We start from the raw sequence: 19,314 nt of genomic DNA, 5'->3' as shown, positions 1-19,314 counted from the left end.
TAAGCTGCTTGAAGTGTATTTAGGATACAATTTCTGGGGCTGGCACTTTAAATATTTACCCCTCCTTTGCTTTTGAACTTAGCTAAAATTCTTGCTTGCTCCTATTTTAAAAGTAATTATCTTCTGTGCTAGGGATTGAATCCAGGGCTTCCCTGATCTCACCTGAGAGTGCCAAGTTAATTTTCATTTAGCCAACCTATCTGCTCTTGGTTGTGACAAGACCAGCACATCCTGGCTTATCTCCAAAAACCCTAAGGATGCAGTGGAAGCAGTTGTTCTGGTCAGCTCAGGCCGGTGTGGAGCAGAGGAACTGGTGTCCTTCTTGGAGGGTTGCCTTCATCTCCTCGAACTGGGCCAACTGGCAGGCCTCCTCCAGGCCCAGCCAGCGGTACGCTTGATGCTCCTGGGAGAGGCGGATCTGTACAGCGGAGTCTTTCACCTCCGCCAGCCAGTAAATGACTGTTTTAGGCTTCTTCCTGGCCACGTAATTGAGCTCCCTTCTGAAGCCCTCGATGATGGTCAGCTGGCTTGCTTCTATGCCCGTTTCCTCCCGAGTCTCTCGCAGGGCTGTTTCTAAGTCATTCTCCCCAGGGTCCACATGGCCTGCGGTTAGGAGAAAAGAAAGAAGAAATCTTCACTAGTAAGCAAAGCTGAGTGTTTCCAGGACAGATGATAGAAAGATAGGGTCTTCAGTGACTTTCCTAGGAGTCCCTGGGCTACAGGAAGTGTGGGGATGGTCACCATCCTAGCGTGCCTAGGAAGAGCTACAGGGCGAGCGGCGACTGCTTCTCAGGGTCTGAGAAACCCCTTCCTACTCCATCTTTGTAGAGAGTGAAACAAATGTGTCTGGCAAGTCAGACTCAGATGCTGCTTCCAGGCTCTGCTGTGCTAAGTATGGGGCCATGTGCTCGGAGGTAGGCACCCCACCCCTAAGCAACATCCCCATCCCAGAATAGTTGCTGCCTTCAGGTGTTGAGATGGCTTTCCTCAGATCTCTGCTTTCCTATTCTTTTGAGTTTCCTCCCTCTGTTATTCGCAGGGATCACTTTTCTCTTGGAGATCTTAAAGTAGGTTTTTTTCCCCCAAGGAGGGGCAGAGTCTCTCAGCAGGGTGGGGGCTAGCTGAACCATCCAGTGAGGATGCGGCCCTCCACAGTCCACAGGCGCAAACCCGGCCCTGCTGCACCAGCAGCTGTTTCCAAGGAGCCATCAAGGCTTTTCAGATTGTTTTCATCTTCCTAACTGAGCAAGGCCAGATCTCAGATTCACAGGGAAAGTCCTGATGGGAACTTAAGACTAAGGACAAGCCAAGAGCCAGTTCTAAGAAAATTTGTTGGCGAGACCCAAATCCAAGCAGACAGCTGCCAAGAAGCTGTTGCAGCAGAGCTTGAGGCTCTGCAGACTGCAGTGGCCCCAGATCTACCCCGAGGCCTTTCCCACAAAGCCTTAGTGTCCCAGAAGCAGTGACAGGGTTCTGGTAACCCCTATCTACTCCTGGCTCTGGCAAGTTGCTGAGCGGCCCCTCCTGGTTCAGGTGCTCATGGGGAGCAGGAAGTGGTAACTGTTCCCTTCTTGGCCTGGGAGTGGAGCTGTGCACTAAGCATTCTACCTCCCAGGGGTCTGCACAGCAGCCTAGGGGCTGTGGATGGAAAAATAGGATCTCAGCACTTAAGGAATGCATCTAGCTCTCAGTTCTGGGGCAAGTTTTTCTGCAGACACATCTATGTGTGCACAAAGACATGCTGATCATGTGCTGAGGAGAAGCAGGAGGGACACTGTGTCAGGGGCCTCCTTAGCTACAGACTCCATCTTGTGTACAGTCTCCATCTTGTACTAAGCTAAATTCCCAGAACGGCTCCAATTCCCAGATTCAGCTTCAGAGTCAAATGTCCCCGATGCATCTAGACAGCAATGTCTCACCTGTGCTTTACTGGTTATCACACAGCGGGGACCAAATCCTAGCACCGGCTGATTCAGCTCTTATTGGCTGGCCTAGACCTAGGCCAAGCTATCAAGAAAGCCATCTGAGATACTCGACATAGACGCCCACCTAAGATGCCCCTAGATGCCTGGTAGGAAGTATGTTGGAACACGCCACATATGTGTGCATCTGACTGGATGCCCGACCCCCACCTCCTTTGTGGGTCTTCTGCTTTTAAAATCACAGTGTGGATCCCAAACCTAGCTGTCTCCCTGATATATCAGCTTTTGAATAAAGCTACTTTTTGTTGGCTCAAACTTGGTTTTCATAGTGGCTTGTTACCCAAATCCTCTGACCCTAACAACTGGTGGTGACAGGAGACGCTGATTCAGGGTGCCACTCCCCGCAGCTGTCTGCGAATCTGAGCACCCCCCTCCCAGCAGCATCCATTCCGCTTGCTGCCTACTAATGCTAGCAGGGTAATTTCATCCCAGGCCAAAAAAGGAACTGATTAGGAGAGGCCCTTTGACATCTAGTGAGAGGCCCGGCAGTGTGATCAGGAGCTAAGTGTGAACATTCCTATTTACAGTATTTCTGACACCTCCCTTTTACCTCCTTCTTCCCTGTGCAACTCAAATGTGCAAACATTTCTGCTTTGTTTTCTCCCAACCTCAGACATCTGCCTGTGCCTCCCCATCCTACTGTGTTTACCTGTCTGGTGGCTGTTGACCCTGGGTCTTCATCCCAGCAGCTGTCACAGCCAGTCTGTTCCTGCTCACTGGGACCATCCCAATGGCCTCAGTCAAGGGTGGCTTCACCGCCCCACCCCACCTGAAGCAGAGTTGGATTTTTAGAAAAAGATTTATTTATTCTTATATTTTGACTTTATGTGCACTGGTGCTTTGTCTGCATGCATATCTGTGTGAGGGTGTCAGATCCGCTGGAACTAGAGTGACAGACAGTTGTGAGCCGCCATGTGGGTGCTGGGAATTGAACTCAGGCCTCTGGAAGAGCAGCCAGTGCTCTTAACCACTGAGCCATCTCTCCAGCCCCCAGAGTTGGATTTAATAAAGATATTTTAATATAAATGTAAGCAAGAAGATTTTGGTTTTGTTTGTTTGTTTTTCAAGTCAGGGTTTCTCTGTGTAGCCTTGGCTGTCCTGGAAATTGCTCTGTAAACCAGGCTGGCCTCGAACTCAGAGATTCTCCTGCCTCTGCCTCCTGAGTGCTGGGGTTAAAGGTGTGCACCACCATGCTGCCTGGCAGCATGAAGATTAACAGAAAAAGAGGCACTCAGACAAAGTAAGATACACCTAGTTGCATAGGTGTGGGCTTCAAAGGGAGTTAATAAAAAAACCACATGCTGAGATGGGTTCAGACTTCTCAGGGACCGTCGCGCAGTTTACTGCTCCCTGTGTAGACTGCCTTCTCTTTTAGGAACAGCTGAGGGCATCTTCTGTACCCTTATGACGGCATCCAGAATGCTAGTGGGTAAAAACTAGCCTGCTTCCAAACACATCCTGGCCACGTCTAAGGCTCTAGGCCTCTGGTCTTCACTGTGCTGCCTCCTGAAGACCCAACAAGCTCTATCCTGGGTCCTTGGGAAAGAAGCCAGGGCAAAGGGGGCTGCTGAGGCTACAACCTCAAGGCCTCTGTGACCTTCGCAGCCACTTGGGCTCAGAAGGACCTGTCATTCTAATCCTTCCATTCCTGCCAGAATACGCAGATGGCCTATGATTAGGAAACCCAGCTCCTCTGTGTGTCTAACAACTCCAGACATGTGGTCCACACAAGAAAACCCTAGTGAGGGGAACACTAAACAAAGAAGCAAAGGAGCTTGATCAAATTACATCAGAAAAGGGGCAGGAAGAAAGCTGGGGATTCTTAAGTCAACCTCTACTCTGACAGACGAGACACTCAAAGCCCAGCCATTACTCAGCGTCAACACCCCCAGTTCCCAGCCCAGTGGCTCTTCTCCTGTCCTAGCCCTTCATGAGCTGGAGCACAGGTGAGTGAGCCAGAGACACAGGCGCTAGGCCTGGCCTGGGTGGAGACCTGAGACACAGACAGGACTAAGTGCCCTGCCTCTCCCACCCCCTCCTGCTGCACAGTGGCTGCACATCCTGGCAGGGTGGAGTCCTGAGCCAAGCTTGGCATCTCCCCACAAGCCAACCCCTGTCACTGTCACCGCACCTTTGGGAGGAGTCCAGTGATGAATGCCATCTGACGCCTGCAGCAGCAGGAACTCGATTGTAGTGTTGTCCACCTTGGGAACGAGGTGTCTTCGGAAGACGATCAAGCCACATGCCCTCAGGGCCATGACTTAGCTATGAAGTTAAAAAGAAATGACGTGAACCCCTGGGAAGCTATACACAAGAGGGAAAGTCACTCATGGTGCAGGGGGTAGCTGGGGAATAGCAAGGACTGGCCAACAGTGATCTCACAACCCACAGAAAAAGACAGCACGCCACGGAATGGAGGTTAGTTGTTGTTAACTTAACACAAGCTAGTCATCTGAGAAGAGGATGCCTCGGTTGAGAAGATGCCTCCATGAGGCTGGCGCGTAGGCAAGCCTGAGGAGCATTTTCTTGATTCACAGTTGATGTGGGAAGGCCCAGCCCACTAGAGGTGGTATCACCCCTAGGCAGAAGAAACCGGGTTCTATAAGAAAGCAGGCTGAACAGCCAGGCGTGGCAGTGCATGCCTTTAATCCTTAAAAACTCAGGAGGAGGAGACACAGAGGCAGCTGGGACTCTCTGAGTTTGAGGACAATCTGGTCTACAGAGCCAGTTTCTGGACAGCTACAAGCACGCGTACACACACACACACACACACACACACACACACACACACACACACACACACACACACACACACCCCAGAGGAGAAAGTCAGCAGGTGGCGTTCTTCCGTGGTCTCCGCTTCAATTTGTACCTTTACTCCCTGCAGCAGGAACTGTGTACTGTGAGCTGAAATCCTTTCCTCCTCAAGTTGTTTTTGATCACGGTGTTTTATCACAACCATAGAAACCTAACCAATATAGAGGGGAATCCAGGAACCAGGAACAAACCTTTGTGTCAAGAGGCCTCTGCCCCACGCTTCCTGTGACACGCGGGGCTTGTGTGTATTTGTTATGAGACCACAAAGACTCAGACACAAATCCACTGAAACAGAAGAGATCCTAGAACGGGAGAAATGCAACCCAAGTGCTATAATCAAACCCACACTCCCATCTCCCCTGGCGCCGTGCCTGAGGCCTTAGAGCAGGGACTGCAACACTGTTTTCTCGTGACTTAGTGGGGTCGCTTAGGTAGTCTGGAACATCGAGGCACTCTGGTTCATTTTTAGACTCCGATGTCTGTAAGTCATATGTGCGTGTGGTCCAAATGAGAAGAAGCACAGGCAAACTAGCGCAAGCATTCTCAGCTTGACCCTGGGGCCTAGATTTGGGTTGAGCTCTGACACTAGTGGACGAAAACAGTTTCTCCAGAGGAGGCAGCTATGAGGACTGCATTTGTCTTCTTCCTTTCTTTCTCTCCCCCTCTTTATTTCTTGAGTTGGGGGGTGGGATGGGGTGGGGGGGTCTCACTAACGTAGCCCAGGCTGACCTCCAATCTACAGAGCTCCACCTGCCTCTGTCTCCAGAATTCTTTTGTTTGTTTCTTTGTTTGTTTGTTTGTTTTGGTATAGTCTTGGCTGTCCTGGACTGGCTTTGTAGACCAGGCTGGCCTCAAACTCACAGTGACCCACTTGCCTCTGCCTCCCAATTGCTGGGATTAAAGGTGTGAACCACCCAGCTCAGAATTCTTAAAGTGTGTGCCCAACTGTGATTTGATTCTGTACTGTGTTAGAACAGTGCCTGGCACACACTAAAAAAAAAAAAAAAATCAGTAGGTTTCTGTATACGTGAGTAATGTTGGGAAGGGAGCACTGAGATGGCCCAAGAGGTAAAGTGCTTATTGCACAAGCCTGACAACCCAGGTAAAGAATCAACACCAGAAAAGTTGTTCTTTGACCTCTACACACACACACACACACACACACACACACACACACACACACACACATACACACACACACCTGCTAATAAGGTACAGGTCCCAAAGGAAAAGCATGTGATAGCCACAACCTGACCTCGTTTGAAGGATTACAGCAGGCTTACTGAAAGAGGGATGTTGGAGCAGAGAAACAAGAGTCAGAGGCAACCTACAAGGAAGGAGGGGAGAAGGTGGCTCGGGTGGAGGCTAACGCCCTGGGCAAAGGTCCTAATGTTCGATGGAGGACCAAAAGAAAGCCACCTGCTGTGTGCTGTGCTTCCTTGTGGGTGTTAAACCAAGATGGCTGCCAGGCATGATGGCCGCACCTGGAATCCCAGCACCGGGGAGGCTGAAGCAGAAGGATTACTACGAATTTAAGGCCAGCCTGGGCTACATAGCAAACCTTCGTCTCAAACAAAAGAATGAACCAACAGAAAGAGGCACTTTCAGCTGTCAAAGGCATAAAAGTCAGGCCCACCCAGCTTCTCGTGGATAAAACACCTTTCCCTCCCTTCTCTCTCTCTCTCTCTCTCTCTCTCTCTCTCTCTCTCTCCTCTTTCTCCCTCCTCTCTCTCCCCCCCACCTCCCTCTCCTCTCCTCTCCTCTCCTCTCCTCTCCTCTCCTCTCTCTCTCTCTCTCTCTCTCTCCTCTTTCTCCCTCCTCTCTCTCCCCCCCCACCTCCCTCTCCTCTCCTCTCTCTCTCTCTCTCTCTCTCTCTCTCTCTCTCTCTCTCTCATGGTTGGGATCAAAATGAAGGCAGCACTCATGCATATTAGACAAGTGTTTTATCACCAAGTTACAAACTTAGACACCCAAATCATTCTAAACTGCTGAGTGGGAGGTTCTTGAGGACTAGAAATGAACTCAGTGTTTTAGGAAACAGTCTGTGTATGCGGGTGTGGCGCTACACATATTTAATCTCAGCACTCTGAAGCTCTGTGAGTTCAAGGCTGGCCAGTGAGACCCGGCCCACATGAAACTTAGGCTCGGTGACTCCCATCTGTAATCTCAGTACTTGGGAGGTGGGGGCAAGAGGGTCATGAGGTCATCCTCAGCTACATAGTGACGTAAGGGCCAGCTTGGGCTAATTGATGCTATAAAATACACACACACACACACACACACACACACACACACACACACACACACACACACAAAACCACCACCAACAACAAAACACCTTGTAACATTAAAAAGAAAGACAGAGGGATGAACAGATGGCTCAGAAGTTAAGAGGACCCAGGTTCGGTTCCCAGCATCAACACTGGGCAGTTCACAACCACCTGTAACTCCAGATTTTCAGAGGAATTCCTTCCTCTGGCCTCCATGGGCACTTCATTGATACACACAATTGAAAATAATAAAAAAAAAAAATCTTTTTTTTTTTTTTGAGAGAGGGATTCTATAAAACTACTTTTTTTTAAGCATAAAAAATACCCATCAGTGTGGGAATGATTAGTTACATTTCATTATTTATGTCTATCTCTGTGGCACACACACATACACCATTAAAAATGGGGCATGGTGGTACATACCTTTAATGCCAGCACTGAGGAGACAGGGCCAGGTGGATCTCTGGGCGTTCAAGACCAACCTGGTCTACAGAGCAAGTTCCAGGATAGCCAAGACTACTCAGAGAAACCCTGCCTTGGGGAAAAAAAAAAAAAGGTAGAACCAAATGTTCTGGCTGTAAGAAAATATTTTTGGCTATATTAACTGAAGAAAGCATGGTACAGAATATGTATAATGAGATCTTTTTTTGAGTTAAAAATTCATATGGAAAGTAACAGTTCATAGGCGTTTCCAAAACACCATGTTCTGTTTTCCCGACTCCTTCTCTGTGCTGAGAACATCCCCCATTCTGGAAGCTGCAAGGAAACACCTTGTCACTGCAAGTTACTGAATGAGGGTTTTAGTCACTGGTTTAGTTCATGTAGAAACAGGTCATTGTCCCTATGTCCTTTCCACAGGGATGATTAGAAAGTAACGGAAACAGGGCACATTCCTCCTGCCCCTCAAAGAGCCCATACACATGAATGTTGGAGCCCTACGTAAGCTTAGGAATCTAAGACTAGAGAGGACATTGGCCTTCCTCAGACGCAAGCCCCAGTACACTGCTCCTCACCACTACCACCACAAATGGAGCGTGAGAAAAGAAAGGTGCCCGCCCCCGTGAAGGATGAGAACGGAAGGCCTTGGGGGCTATGTAGGGCCACAGAAAAGAAGAAAGGTTAGTATTTTCCTTTGGAGAGGAATGGAGTGGGGAGAAAATCTTAGGCCAGTGGAAAAGGTACACTCCAGCAGTGCGTAAAGAAGCCGCACCGAAGCAGCAGTCTGGCCTACAGTCCGTGCAGAACAGGCAAGAGCAGGTGCTCACCCTATGGATGCTGGGCTCCCAGGGAAGACAGGGCTTCTAGAAGGGAGAGCTCCCCACCGCCCTTTCAGTAGCGTGGCTCAAGTCAGCTGTGAACTAGAAGCCTGGCCCCAACTTCATATAAACAACTCTCCCTACTTACCCCTCTAACACAGATTGTTTATTTACAATCATCATTACTGTGTGACACAAAGTTATGACATGGCACATGTGTGGAATTCTCTCCACCTTTACATGCTCCAGTGATTGGACTCACTGTCAAGCATACAGCAAGCACTTTACCTGCTAAAGCATGTTGCTGGCCCCTACTTTTAACTTTTTTAAAAAAAGATTTATTTAGTTATTATGTATACAGTGTTATGCCTGCATGTATGCTGGGTATGCCAGAAGTGGCTATCCGATCACATTATAGATAGTTGTCAGCCATCATGTTGGGAATTGAACTCAAGACCTCTGGAAGAGCAGCTGGTGCTCTTAACCGCTGAGCCATTTCTCCAGCCCTACTTTTGTTGTTTGTTTGTTTGTTTGTTGAGACAGGGTTTCTCTGTGTAGCCCTGGCTGTCCTGGACTCACTTTGTAGACCAGACTGGACTCGAACTCACAGCAACTCACCTGCCTCTGCCTCTGCCTCTGGAATGCTGGGATTAAAGGCGTGCGCCACCACGGCCGGCTACTTTTAACTTTTGAAGTAGCTCAGGTATCACCTTTTCTATGAAGTCTTCTGGCTCATAATAACTCCATGGCCTCTAGTATAAGACTCAATCTGAGAAAACTTTAACTCTCGGAAATTTAAGGATTCATCATAAGGAGTATATGTGTGCTGCTGGGGCTGAAACATTAGAATCTGCGCATACCAGGCAAGCACTCTACCACTAAGCTACACTCCTAGTCCTTGGCTCTTCATGGCAGGATATTAACATATAAGTCATGTCTGGTCTTGAGCTCGTTATGTACTTCAAGCTGGCCTCAACTTTGAGATGCTCCCACCTCAGCACAAACTATGTCCAGCTCAGGGTTATATTTCGTGTACTTTGGGAACTGGTAGAGAAGCCCATGCAAGTCAGTCACCCCCACATCTGTTGTTGGGTCTAATATTAGCAGTCCGGGGGTGGGGTTGGATGTGAGGCGCAAGGGAGCAAGGACAAAACTAAAAAAGCGTGAGAGCAAATTGAGACCCACGAGGACAACTGGAATTCGTGAAGATAAACCACAACTGTAGACTTCCTTTCATTGTTTCTAGACTTGGTGACACAGGTGACCAGCAGGTAAAACCAGAGCCCTCTACAGATGAATGCCATCTGTCCCGGGATGCGAAAGAGCAGAAGGGGAGGAGTCTGCAGGCCTGGACGCTGTCCTTCCTGAGCAAGGTGCGCCAACAGACTGGAATTAAAGTCTACGGACTGCAGCCATGCCAGCTCCGTGCTGCAAAACATACTGGCTGCTCTATGACTCCAGCTTTCCAGGTCTCACGCAAAACTTCACAGTGGTCAGCACTGAGCTAAGACCATTAAGAAGGGAATTCCAGGGCTGTTGAGTTGGCTCAGTGCTGACGAGCTCTTGTTCCTGGAAAGGACCCAGGTTGGATTCCCCACATCCACATGGAGGCTCCCCAGTTCCTCGGGCACCAGGCTTGCATGTGTTACACAGACATACATTTCAGCAAAACATTCAAATACACAAAATATTCTTTTTAAAAAGGGAATTCTGGGAAATGTAGTTCCAGTATAAACTAAACTGACACAGTCCAAAGCCACTTTAAGTATGCATCCCTTGTAAGGTAAGTTCCTTTTGGTACCTCTGGTAGGAAAGAACCAGATTCATAGTCTGTTTCCTTGGGACCCAGCTCAGCAGCTCTTAACAGATGTTCATTGACTCAACAGAACTCTCCCCCCTCCTCCCACTCAAACAAATGTTTAAGTATGTTCGGGGGCCCTGGGAAACAGCCCAGCGTGGCCTTGAAGAGTGCCATTTGCATAAAAGTCAATGGAGCTATTGTTGGTTTTCTGTTTCTTTGGAGAAGAGGGAGCTGAAACTATCCAGGGGCTTGAAAGTATTCAGCTCTCATACATTCTCCAAGTGGATTCAAACCTCAGGGGGTTAAAGAACACAGCATCCAATATGCAAATATGCCTGCAGCCAGGATTGCGGAGGTGAGAACTCCAGGCTGACAGCAGGCAATTCACACTTCAGAAAAGTGGCAGTGTGCCTGAGGTGGTTAGGAAAGGAAAAAAAAAAAGCCCCCCCCCCCAACCAAAAGCCCTCAATGTCATTAGAAGGTTCCAGAAGCTAAGGGAAAATGCTCTTGGCTTTCTCCACAGACAGAATTTCCTCACAGCCTAGGAGATTCAGGACCAATGTGAAGAACTTACGGATCAATGGCTGTGCTGCCACAGTTCTACATATTCAACAAATCAATCAAGAACGCCACAGCGCCTCCAACCGCTCTCTCAAACACATGTTTTCATTTGCTTGTTTATTTTTGTGGGGTCGGACACTGAACTTCACACACCTGAGGTGGAGCCACACCTTCAGCTTTTACATAACAGATCCCCCAAATCCTCCTCCCGTTCCTGATGGTCTAAGTCCCTTAGAGCATTGTGTTTCAAGCCACCGTGCTGTCAAGTATCAATACTGTTGTCACCTACACTGTGCAAAGTTTCTGACAATTGAAGTTTGTAATGCTGTAAGGCAAGCCTTTAAGGCCAGGCATGGCGGCACATGCCTATCACCCTAGCATTCAGAAGACTGAAGCAGGAGACACTTGTGTTAAAGAACCGTTCTCAAACAAACAAGCAAACAAGCTCAGAGGACAATCCTTTAAGATGTGTTAGTTTCTGAGGAAACTGAGATTTTAAGACAGGATCTCACTGAAGGAGATACGTAGACCAGGCTGGTCTTGAACTCAGAGATTCACCTCCCTCTGCCTTCGAGTGACTACAACGGCCCTCACTAATGTGCCTTTCTCAAAGCTGAACTCTTAGGAAGGGTTAAGCCAGGCTTAGCCGCACGCACCTTCACCTGTCCTCTCCGTACTTGGAAGGCAGAGAGGCAGGAGGATTAGGATATCAAGGCCAGCTTTCATGATATATAAATCTGAAGTTTTCCAGGGTCACATAAATCCTGTCTCATTAAAAACAAGGTAAACATAAAGAAAGATGAAAAGACTTGCTCAGTGGCCTTGACGGCAGATAATGTGGATTCGAATCCAAAGAGATCTAACGCCAAAGCTAGTAACCTTTCCCAACCTTTGACAGCTCTGCTTCACCACTAAGTAGGGGAAGGCACACGTGGCTCTAAGAACACACATGGTTAATAAAATCACCAGCTTTAAAGCTCCTTAGTCTTCAATCTGTACTCATCTGGACACTGTTTAGGATGTCTGGCTGGAAACTTTTCCACGGAACAGGTTTTAAGCGGGGGAGACAGTGGTCTTGTAGCCAAAGCCAACTCAGGTGGACAAAGTACAGCCGCAGCCTCCTAAAAGTGCCTATTTGACAATGGAGTCCAAGACTCTACTGCTGCTTTCTGAGACACAGGAACCTAAAACCACATGTTTCGTCTAAACCTGGTGTCTAGAAAATTTGCACAGGCCGGTGACAAGAAAGACCAACCCCGCTTGCTCATAAGCAACTCCAGGTGACTACCTACTCTCTCCCAGTTTCCACACGGCAACGGCGTCTCAGACACCCTTCTCTGCTCTTGGAGGAAGAATAAGGCCTCCGTCTAGGATACAGTTTTTTGGTAACAGTAATAAAAGAAAAGAAGTGAGAGGAAAAGCAGAAAGTGCTCCCTCAGGTACATCTTTCTCTGGGCAACTGGCATGGCTCCCTTCTCTGGGAGACACGCTGCTGAGCCCCTCTGCAATCTTTGCTATTTGGCTGAGCGAGAAGCTGGGAATTTTTTTTTTTTTTACCTGTAATGACATACTGGCTGGCGTTCAGGATCAGACCAAAGTCAGACAAGGTTGAGACAAAAATATTTCTCAGGATAGTTGTATTATGTGGCCTCATGGTGCCACCTGCTGTTCAGCTATGGAAAGCAAACGTAAGATACTGGAGCCTACAAAGAAATGGCTTTCCCTTATTCATCTGTTGTCTGCTGAGCATGCCCTGTATGGCAGAGCTGAAGGGTAAATGTGAAATTGAACACTACAAATCTCTCTGACAAGGTTCACAGCCTAGGGAAAGCAAGCAAAAGGCATTCAGACAGATGTTACAAACCGCTATGTTTCATAGCCGTAAGGATTTGTGTAAGACAGAAAGTAGATCTTTAGGTCAAAGGGCTAGCCTGTAAGGATGTGCATGTATGTATGCACATGTGTGTTTTCCTCCTGGGTGCTAGGGTCAAACTTAGATCCCCATACTCATATATTTTACATCTAAACTGAGCTAGGCCCGGAGCTCCATTATAAAGATTTTGACGATGGTAGCATGAAAGTGAGGCCAGGCACTCTAGGCCAAGGAAGGAGTGTGCGCAAAGATCTCATATACAGAACGGCAGTCCATTGGTAAGCAGTTTAGTTTATATTGTTTTATCTTATTTTTACGTTAGACAGGGTCTCACTATGTAGCCTTTGCTGACTCAGAATGCACTATGTAAATCAAGCTGGCTTTAAACTCTGGAATGCTGAGATTAAAGGTGTGCTACCATGTCTGGCTTAATATATATCCTGTAGACAATAAAGACAACTGGTTTTAGGTAGAGTGTGTTTTGGTCAGATTGACATCTTACAAAAGCATTTTGACAGCAAGCAAGGTAGAAAACAAATTAGAAGAAAAGGCTGTAGAAAAGAAGACGGAAAAAAAAAAGAAAAAAAGAAAAGAAGCCGGTCACAAGCTTAGTCTCATCTATATATCTATATATATATGTGTGTGCATGCATTGGTGGGAAAGCGGCAGAGCCCCTAGAACAGGAGTTACAGATGGGTGTGAGCTGCCAGGTGGGTGCTGGGAATTGAACCCGGGTCCTCTGGAAGAGCAGCCAGTGCTCCTAACCACTGAGCCATCTCTCCAGCCCCAGGTCTATTTTTACCACTTGTGACAGGAAAGTAGATGAAGAAAAGCCTGAGAGGAGGCTGGAGAGATGGCTCAGTGGTTAAGAGCACTGTCTGCTCTTACAAAGGACCTGGGTTCAATTCCCAGCCACCACATGGCAGCTCACAGCTGTCTGTAATCCTAGTTCCAATGGCTCTGACACACTCACGCTACAATAAAATTAAATAAATCATTAAAAAATAATACCAGAGTGATTTGCAAATAATAAATGATGTTTAAAAAAAAAAAAAAAAAAGAAAAGCCTGAGAAAGGAGAGGGGGCCCTTATATGAGATAGATATCTCAAACATTGACAAAGTTGATATTTCAATGTCTAAATAAGAGATTTCCTAAGTCCAAGGGAACTGGACAAGGTGTTTGATTTGGGTAACTGGATAGAAAAGGAAGTAGCTACTCCTTTCCTTTTAAATCAAGTTGAATTTGAAGTGCTATAGAGCACCCATAAGGTATGTGGAAACTGGGTCTAAAGTTTAGTAATCTCTCATCCCACAGCCCATGTGTTGACTGGTTTTATGTTAAACTGACACAAGCTATACTCACTGGAGAGGACGGAGCCTCAGTTGAGAAGATGTTTCCATGAGACTGAGGTATATGCAAGCCTGTAGGGCATTTTCTTACTTAGTTACTGCTGTGGAAATGCCCAGCCCACTGTGGGCGGGGTCATCCTCTGCACTGATGGTCCTGCGCTCCTCAGGAAAGCAGGCTGAGCAGGCCACAGAGGGCGAACTAGTAAGCAGCACTGTTTCACGGCTGCCACATCAGCTCCTGCCTCCAGATCCCAACCCTGTTAGCCTTCCTGTCCTGACTTCCTATGGTGATGAACAGCGGTGTGGAAGGGTTAGCCGAGTGAAGCTCTTCTTCCCCAAGTGGCTTTGACCATGGTGTTTCGCCACAGCAACAGAAACCCTGACTCAGACAAGCAGTTCCCTTGAATTTGGGTAAGTCTGCCTATCTAACCACCTTTCCGATCTGGCATTCCAAGTAGTTCCACTCTCTTTCAGTTCAAAATTGTACAGCACAACACAGCAAAGTATGCCAGACCCTGCTGTGAAAGAGACTTACCTACTAAACTCAAGTTGTTACCTGAAGAAAGATATTTCATCACTTGCAAAGAGATCCTAACACTTGTTTTTCATTGTTTAGAGTTTAAAATAAAGTTATGTGTATACAGGGACAATCAGATGTGCTGAATACACGTCAGTCATGCCTAGCTTGTATTATAATAGGTCGTATGAATCCTTACTGCTCGTTGAATCAAGAAATGTTTTTGCCTGTTGTTATTGGTTACAGGGTTTCCCTGTGTAACAGCGCAGCTTATCCTAGAGCCTCCCAAGTGCTGGAACTAAAGTCATGCTCCACCGTGCCTGGCAATTCAAGTCATTTTTATGTTTTCTGTAAAACAACTGATTAACACTGTTCACATTAAGTATTAGGAATTTATAAAGACCAACAAGATAAATTCCTTTTAATATCCGTATTGGTAATTTTCTCTTATTTTGAATATTGAATTTATGTCTTTACTAGTAAGAGTTATCTTTATTTGTTAACTGATTATTTAACGATTTATTTTTATGCCAGCGTGTCTGCCAGCTGTGCGTGGGTACCTGGAGAGGCCGGAAGAGGGCGGTGGATCCCTGGGGCTGGTAGCTATTCAAACGATGGCATTCTGAACGTCTAACATGGCTGATCTTAATTTCCACTGGATACTAAACATTTTGTATTTGGCAACTTGATTGTTCTCGATTTAAGCCATTTCCTCGGGCCCCCCCTTTTTTTTAAAAGGTGGGAGTCTTGTGACTTTATTATAACTGTCTCCGCATTCATTCAACGAATAGTGGAAGTAGGAAATATACAATCTCTGAGGACTGAAGAAACGACTTAGTGGTTAAGAGCACCCGCCACTCTTCCAAAGGACTGGGGGTTCGGTGCCCAGGAACCTCTCTGTACCAGGTGACAACCGCCTTTAACCCCAGCTCCTGGGATCCGACGCCTCCTGACCTCCGGGATCACCTACACGCACGTGGTGCACATAAACTCAAGAGGGCACATGCACGCATACATATAAATTCAAATAAAAATTAAAAGATACATAAGATCTCTTGGAACGCAGGCTGGGTTTAATCGATAACAACAAACCAATACTGAGACCTCAGAAGAAGATAATGATTGGCTGGCCCGCTAAATCCCAAACCCGAACCTCTCTGGCTCTGGGATTCTTTCGACCCACGCCATCACCACTCAGAGGGTGAAGAGGAGGACAACAGAACCACGGAGCCTCGCCTCGCCTCGCCGCGGACTTCGGTCGCGCAGCAACAAGGCAGAGGACGCCACCCTTAACCCACGCCCCCAGCCCCACCGCACTCACCCACGGACACCGAGGCAGGAGGCGGGCCTTGCACGGAGACGCAGCGCATCAGCCAATCAGAAGAGCCCGGCTGGACTTCCGACGAGCCTCAGGATTGGACAGCGGGGCGCTTCGACCCGCCCCCGAGGCGCGAGTCCCTGGCTGGGAACGTCGCGAGATCTTTCCGGAACGCAGCCATTGGTGGAAAGGCGGTCCTGGAGGCCACGCCCCCTGGCGCCTTTGGCTCCCTCGATTGGTCCTCTGGAGGAGGCGGCGGCAAACGGCGGCAGGATCCCTGGGCGGCCATTGGTCGGCGCTGCGCGGGGGCGGGCGGGCAGGCGTCGGCGCGCGCGTTCGAACCGGCGCTTGGCGGCGTTGCCATGGGGACGTGGCCAGGCCGACGCCCGAGGCCGGTTGACAGGACGTCCCGGTGGCCCGGCCTGACTTTACTCCAGACGGCATTAAGTCTTCTGTCCGCCGGGGAGATTGACTGAAGAGGAGCCCGGAATGCGCGGAGGTGAGAAACGACAGCTTTGGGCTCGAACCGAAGCCCCGCGCCTGCGCCGGAGAGGGCGCGCGCGGAGACCCGGGTTTGCCGCCCAGCAACTTCGGCGGCCCGTCCGCTCGCTCACGTTTCATCTCCTTGTCTACAGCTTCTTCTGCAGCCACCTCGGACGCCACCATTCTTGGGGCCCCATCCCTGAGTCCCCAAAGTCCTCTTGCCTTTGAAACGCTCTCTTCAGAGCGCCTCTGTTCGACTTCGGACAGTTTCGTGTACTTCCGGAAGCGTCGTCCTCCTCCTTTTCCCCTCATATAATTTTTTAAAGATTTATTTATTTATTATTATGTATGCAGTGCTCTGTCTGCATGCATACCTGCAGGCCAGAAGAGGGCATCACATCATAGATGGTTGTGAGCCGCCATGTGGTTGCTGGGAATTAAACTCAGGACCTCAGGATGAGCAGTCAGTGCTCTTAACCTCTGAGCCATCTCTCCAGCCCCCCTCATATAATTTTGAGCGCTGAGATAAGACAAGCCTTCTCACAATGCCTTACACAGTAGGCTTTTGGGAAATATTTTTTCACTTGAATTTAACTCATTACGGACAGATTCGCTTGTCATTCATGCCTCGTTCTATCCAAAGACCATTTGGGGGCAGGAAGAGAGGACGCCTTAATCTCATGCAGAAAAGAGCCTGAAAATTCGGCCTTGGTATTCCCACCTTTTGTGAAAGGTAAAATTGTGAATCGGTTGCTAGAACTCTCCACACATTGTAGTCTGGTCTACTAATGCTTTTTATCAAACACCTGAATGTATTTGCTTAAAACAAGCCGTTCTGTTGTTTTAGCCAGAGGATTTTTCTCTCGTTGTTTAGTGACTTACAACTGTTGTCACATTTTATCTGTGCTTTGGGAAGTGTAATCGATTGTTTGAGTTTGACTTTTCTTCACTTAACATTTTTTGTGTTCGTGCGTGTGACACAGCGCTCAAGCGAAGGTCAGAGGACAGCTTTGAGGAGTTGGTTCTCATTTTCCAGTTTGTTGAGACAGCCTGTTTCTGTTGTTGCACTGTGCACTCCTGGCGATTCCCTCCTCTGCAGCCCCCGAGCCCTGTTTCTCCGTAGGAGTGCCGGGGTTACAGGTGTGCACTACCACATGTCACCTTTTATATGTGTTCTGGGCATTGAACTCAGGTCATTAGGCTAATGGATTATATTCATTTACCTACCAAGACATTTCCTTGGCCCTTATTTGAGTTGGCTATTTTTTTCCCTCATTTTATGTGTATGAGTGCTTGCCTGTATGTATGTGCACCTTGTGTGTCTGGTTCGAAGGAAGCCAAAAGAAGCTGTTGAATCCCCTAGAACTGGAGTTCCAGACAGCTGTGAGCTACCGTGGGGTGCTGGGAATAGAACACTGGTCCTCTGAAAGAACAGCTACTCTTAAATGCTAAGCCTTCTTTCCAGCCCCATTTTTAATTTATTTTTTATTTTTATTTTTTTAGTTTTTTGGGATAGCGCTTTACACTGTAGTCCAGGCTGTCTGTCTGGAACATGCAATAATCCTCCTGTCTCAGCTTCTCTGGTGCTGGAGTTATAACATAAAGCAACACATTCGGCATAGAAATGCTTAAAAACATTTTTTAAAAAAGATTTATTTACTTATTAAGTATACAGTGTTTCGCCTGCACACCAGAAGAGGGCACCAGATCTTATTACAGATGGCTGTGAGCCACCATGTGGTTTCTGGGAATTGAACTCAGAACCTTTGGAAGAGCAACCAGTGCTCTTAACCTCTGAGCCATCTCTCCAGCCCTAAAACTTTTTTAAAAATTCGTTTTATTTATGTATTGTTGTGTGCGTGTGAGTGAACAGAGGACAGCTCTTGAGGAGCAGGTTCTCTTCTACAGTGTGGGTCCTGGCAACTTACTCAGGTCAGTCAGCAGGCTTGGCAGGAAGTGCCTTTATCTATTGAGCCCTCTTAAGTTTTGTTTGGTTGGTCTTTTTTGTTTGTTTGTTTGTTTGTTTGTTTGTTTTAAACGAGGTTATCTTAGAGCTCTCAGTGTAAACCAGGCTGGGCTCTAACTCAGGCATTTGCCTGCCTCTTCCTCCTGAGTGCTGGAACTAAAGAAATGCACCGCTATGCCTGGCTTACTGCTTTTTACTTCTTTCCTTCCTTCCTTCTCCCCCCACCCCCCCCACCCCGCCCCACCCCAGACAGGGCTTCTCTTTGTCACAACTCTGGCTGTCATAGAACTTGCTCTGTAGACCAGGCTGGCCTTAACTCACAGACATCTACCTGCCTCTGCCTCACAAGTGCTGGGATTAAAGGTGTGTGCCACCATTGCCTGGCATGGGCTTACTTTTTTTATTTTATTTTATTTATTTTTACTTTTATTTTTTGGTTTTTCTTTTATTTTTAAAGGTTTATTTATTTAGGTATATAAGCACTCTATTACATGTATGCCTGCACGACAGAAGAGAACATCAGAGAGAAGAGGGCACCAGATCTCATTATAGATGGTTGTGAGCCACCATGTGGTTGCTGGGAATTGAACTCAGGGCCTTTGGATGAGCAGCCAGTGCTCTTAACTGCTGAGCCATCTCTCCAGCCCCTATTTTTTGGTTTTTCAAGACAAGGTTTCTCCATTTTAGCGTGGGCTGTCCTAGACTCACTCTGTAGACCAGACTGGCCTCGAACTCACAGAGATCTGTCAGCCTCTGCCTCCCAAGTGCTGGCATTAAAGGCGTGCACCATCACACCTGGCTTCAAGTTGCGGCTTTCTGTAGTAGTCTCCTGCTGCTACAAAAAGAAGCTTCTTTGATGAGATCTACACTTATCGGTGGGCATAAAGATGTACTTTAGAGTGTAGTTATGAGTGAAAATGAAGACATGGCCCTAGGTCTGGTTGAGAAGGTTTTCACTGAGAACAGCCAAAGGCACCTGAAGGCGCTAGAGGGAGTCAGGCCAGCAGAATAGACCTGGCTGTGAGCACAGAGAGCTGGGGAGACGGAGAGAAGACCCAGAGAACCAGAAGCCAAGCCCAGAGAGAGCACATAGCCACTGGCTGACCTTATAAAGGAAAG

The 19,314-nt window shown here is 47.8% G+C and overlaps 1 protein-coding gene across 1 annotated transcript; it reads right to left on the bottom strand.

Moving 5' to 3' along the window:
• NUDT2 (nudix hydrolase 2) lies at window positions 1-15,857 on the bottom strand. Its single transcript, XM_084794753.1, has 3 exons — window positions 15,750-15,857; window positions 4,114-4,247; window positions 1-603 (listed from the first exon to the last, which is right to left on the bottom strand). Exons 2-3 carry the CDS (start codon window positions 4,238-4,240, stop codon window positions 287-289), a joined length of 444 nt encoding a protein of 147 aa, XP_084650879.1. The 5' UTR covers window positions 4,241-4,247; window positions 15,750-15,857; the 3' UTR covers window positions 1-286.
• Between the last annotated feature and the right edge of the window lie 3,457 nt (window positions 15,858-19,314).

Source organism: Acomys minous (genome assembly GCF_964271855.1).
Source record: "Acomys minous genome assembly, chromosome: 1".
Classification (NCBI taxonomy): domain Eukaryota; kingdom Metazoa; phylum Chordata; class Mammalia; order Rodentia; family Muridae; genus Acomys; species Acomys minous.
Note: the sequence above shows the minus strand (reverse complement) of the source record. Positions and strands in the feature narration are given on the sequence as shown.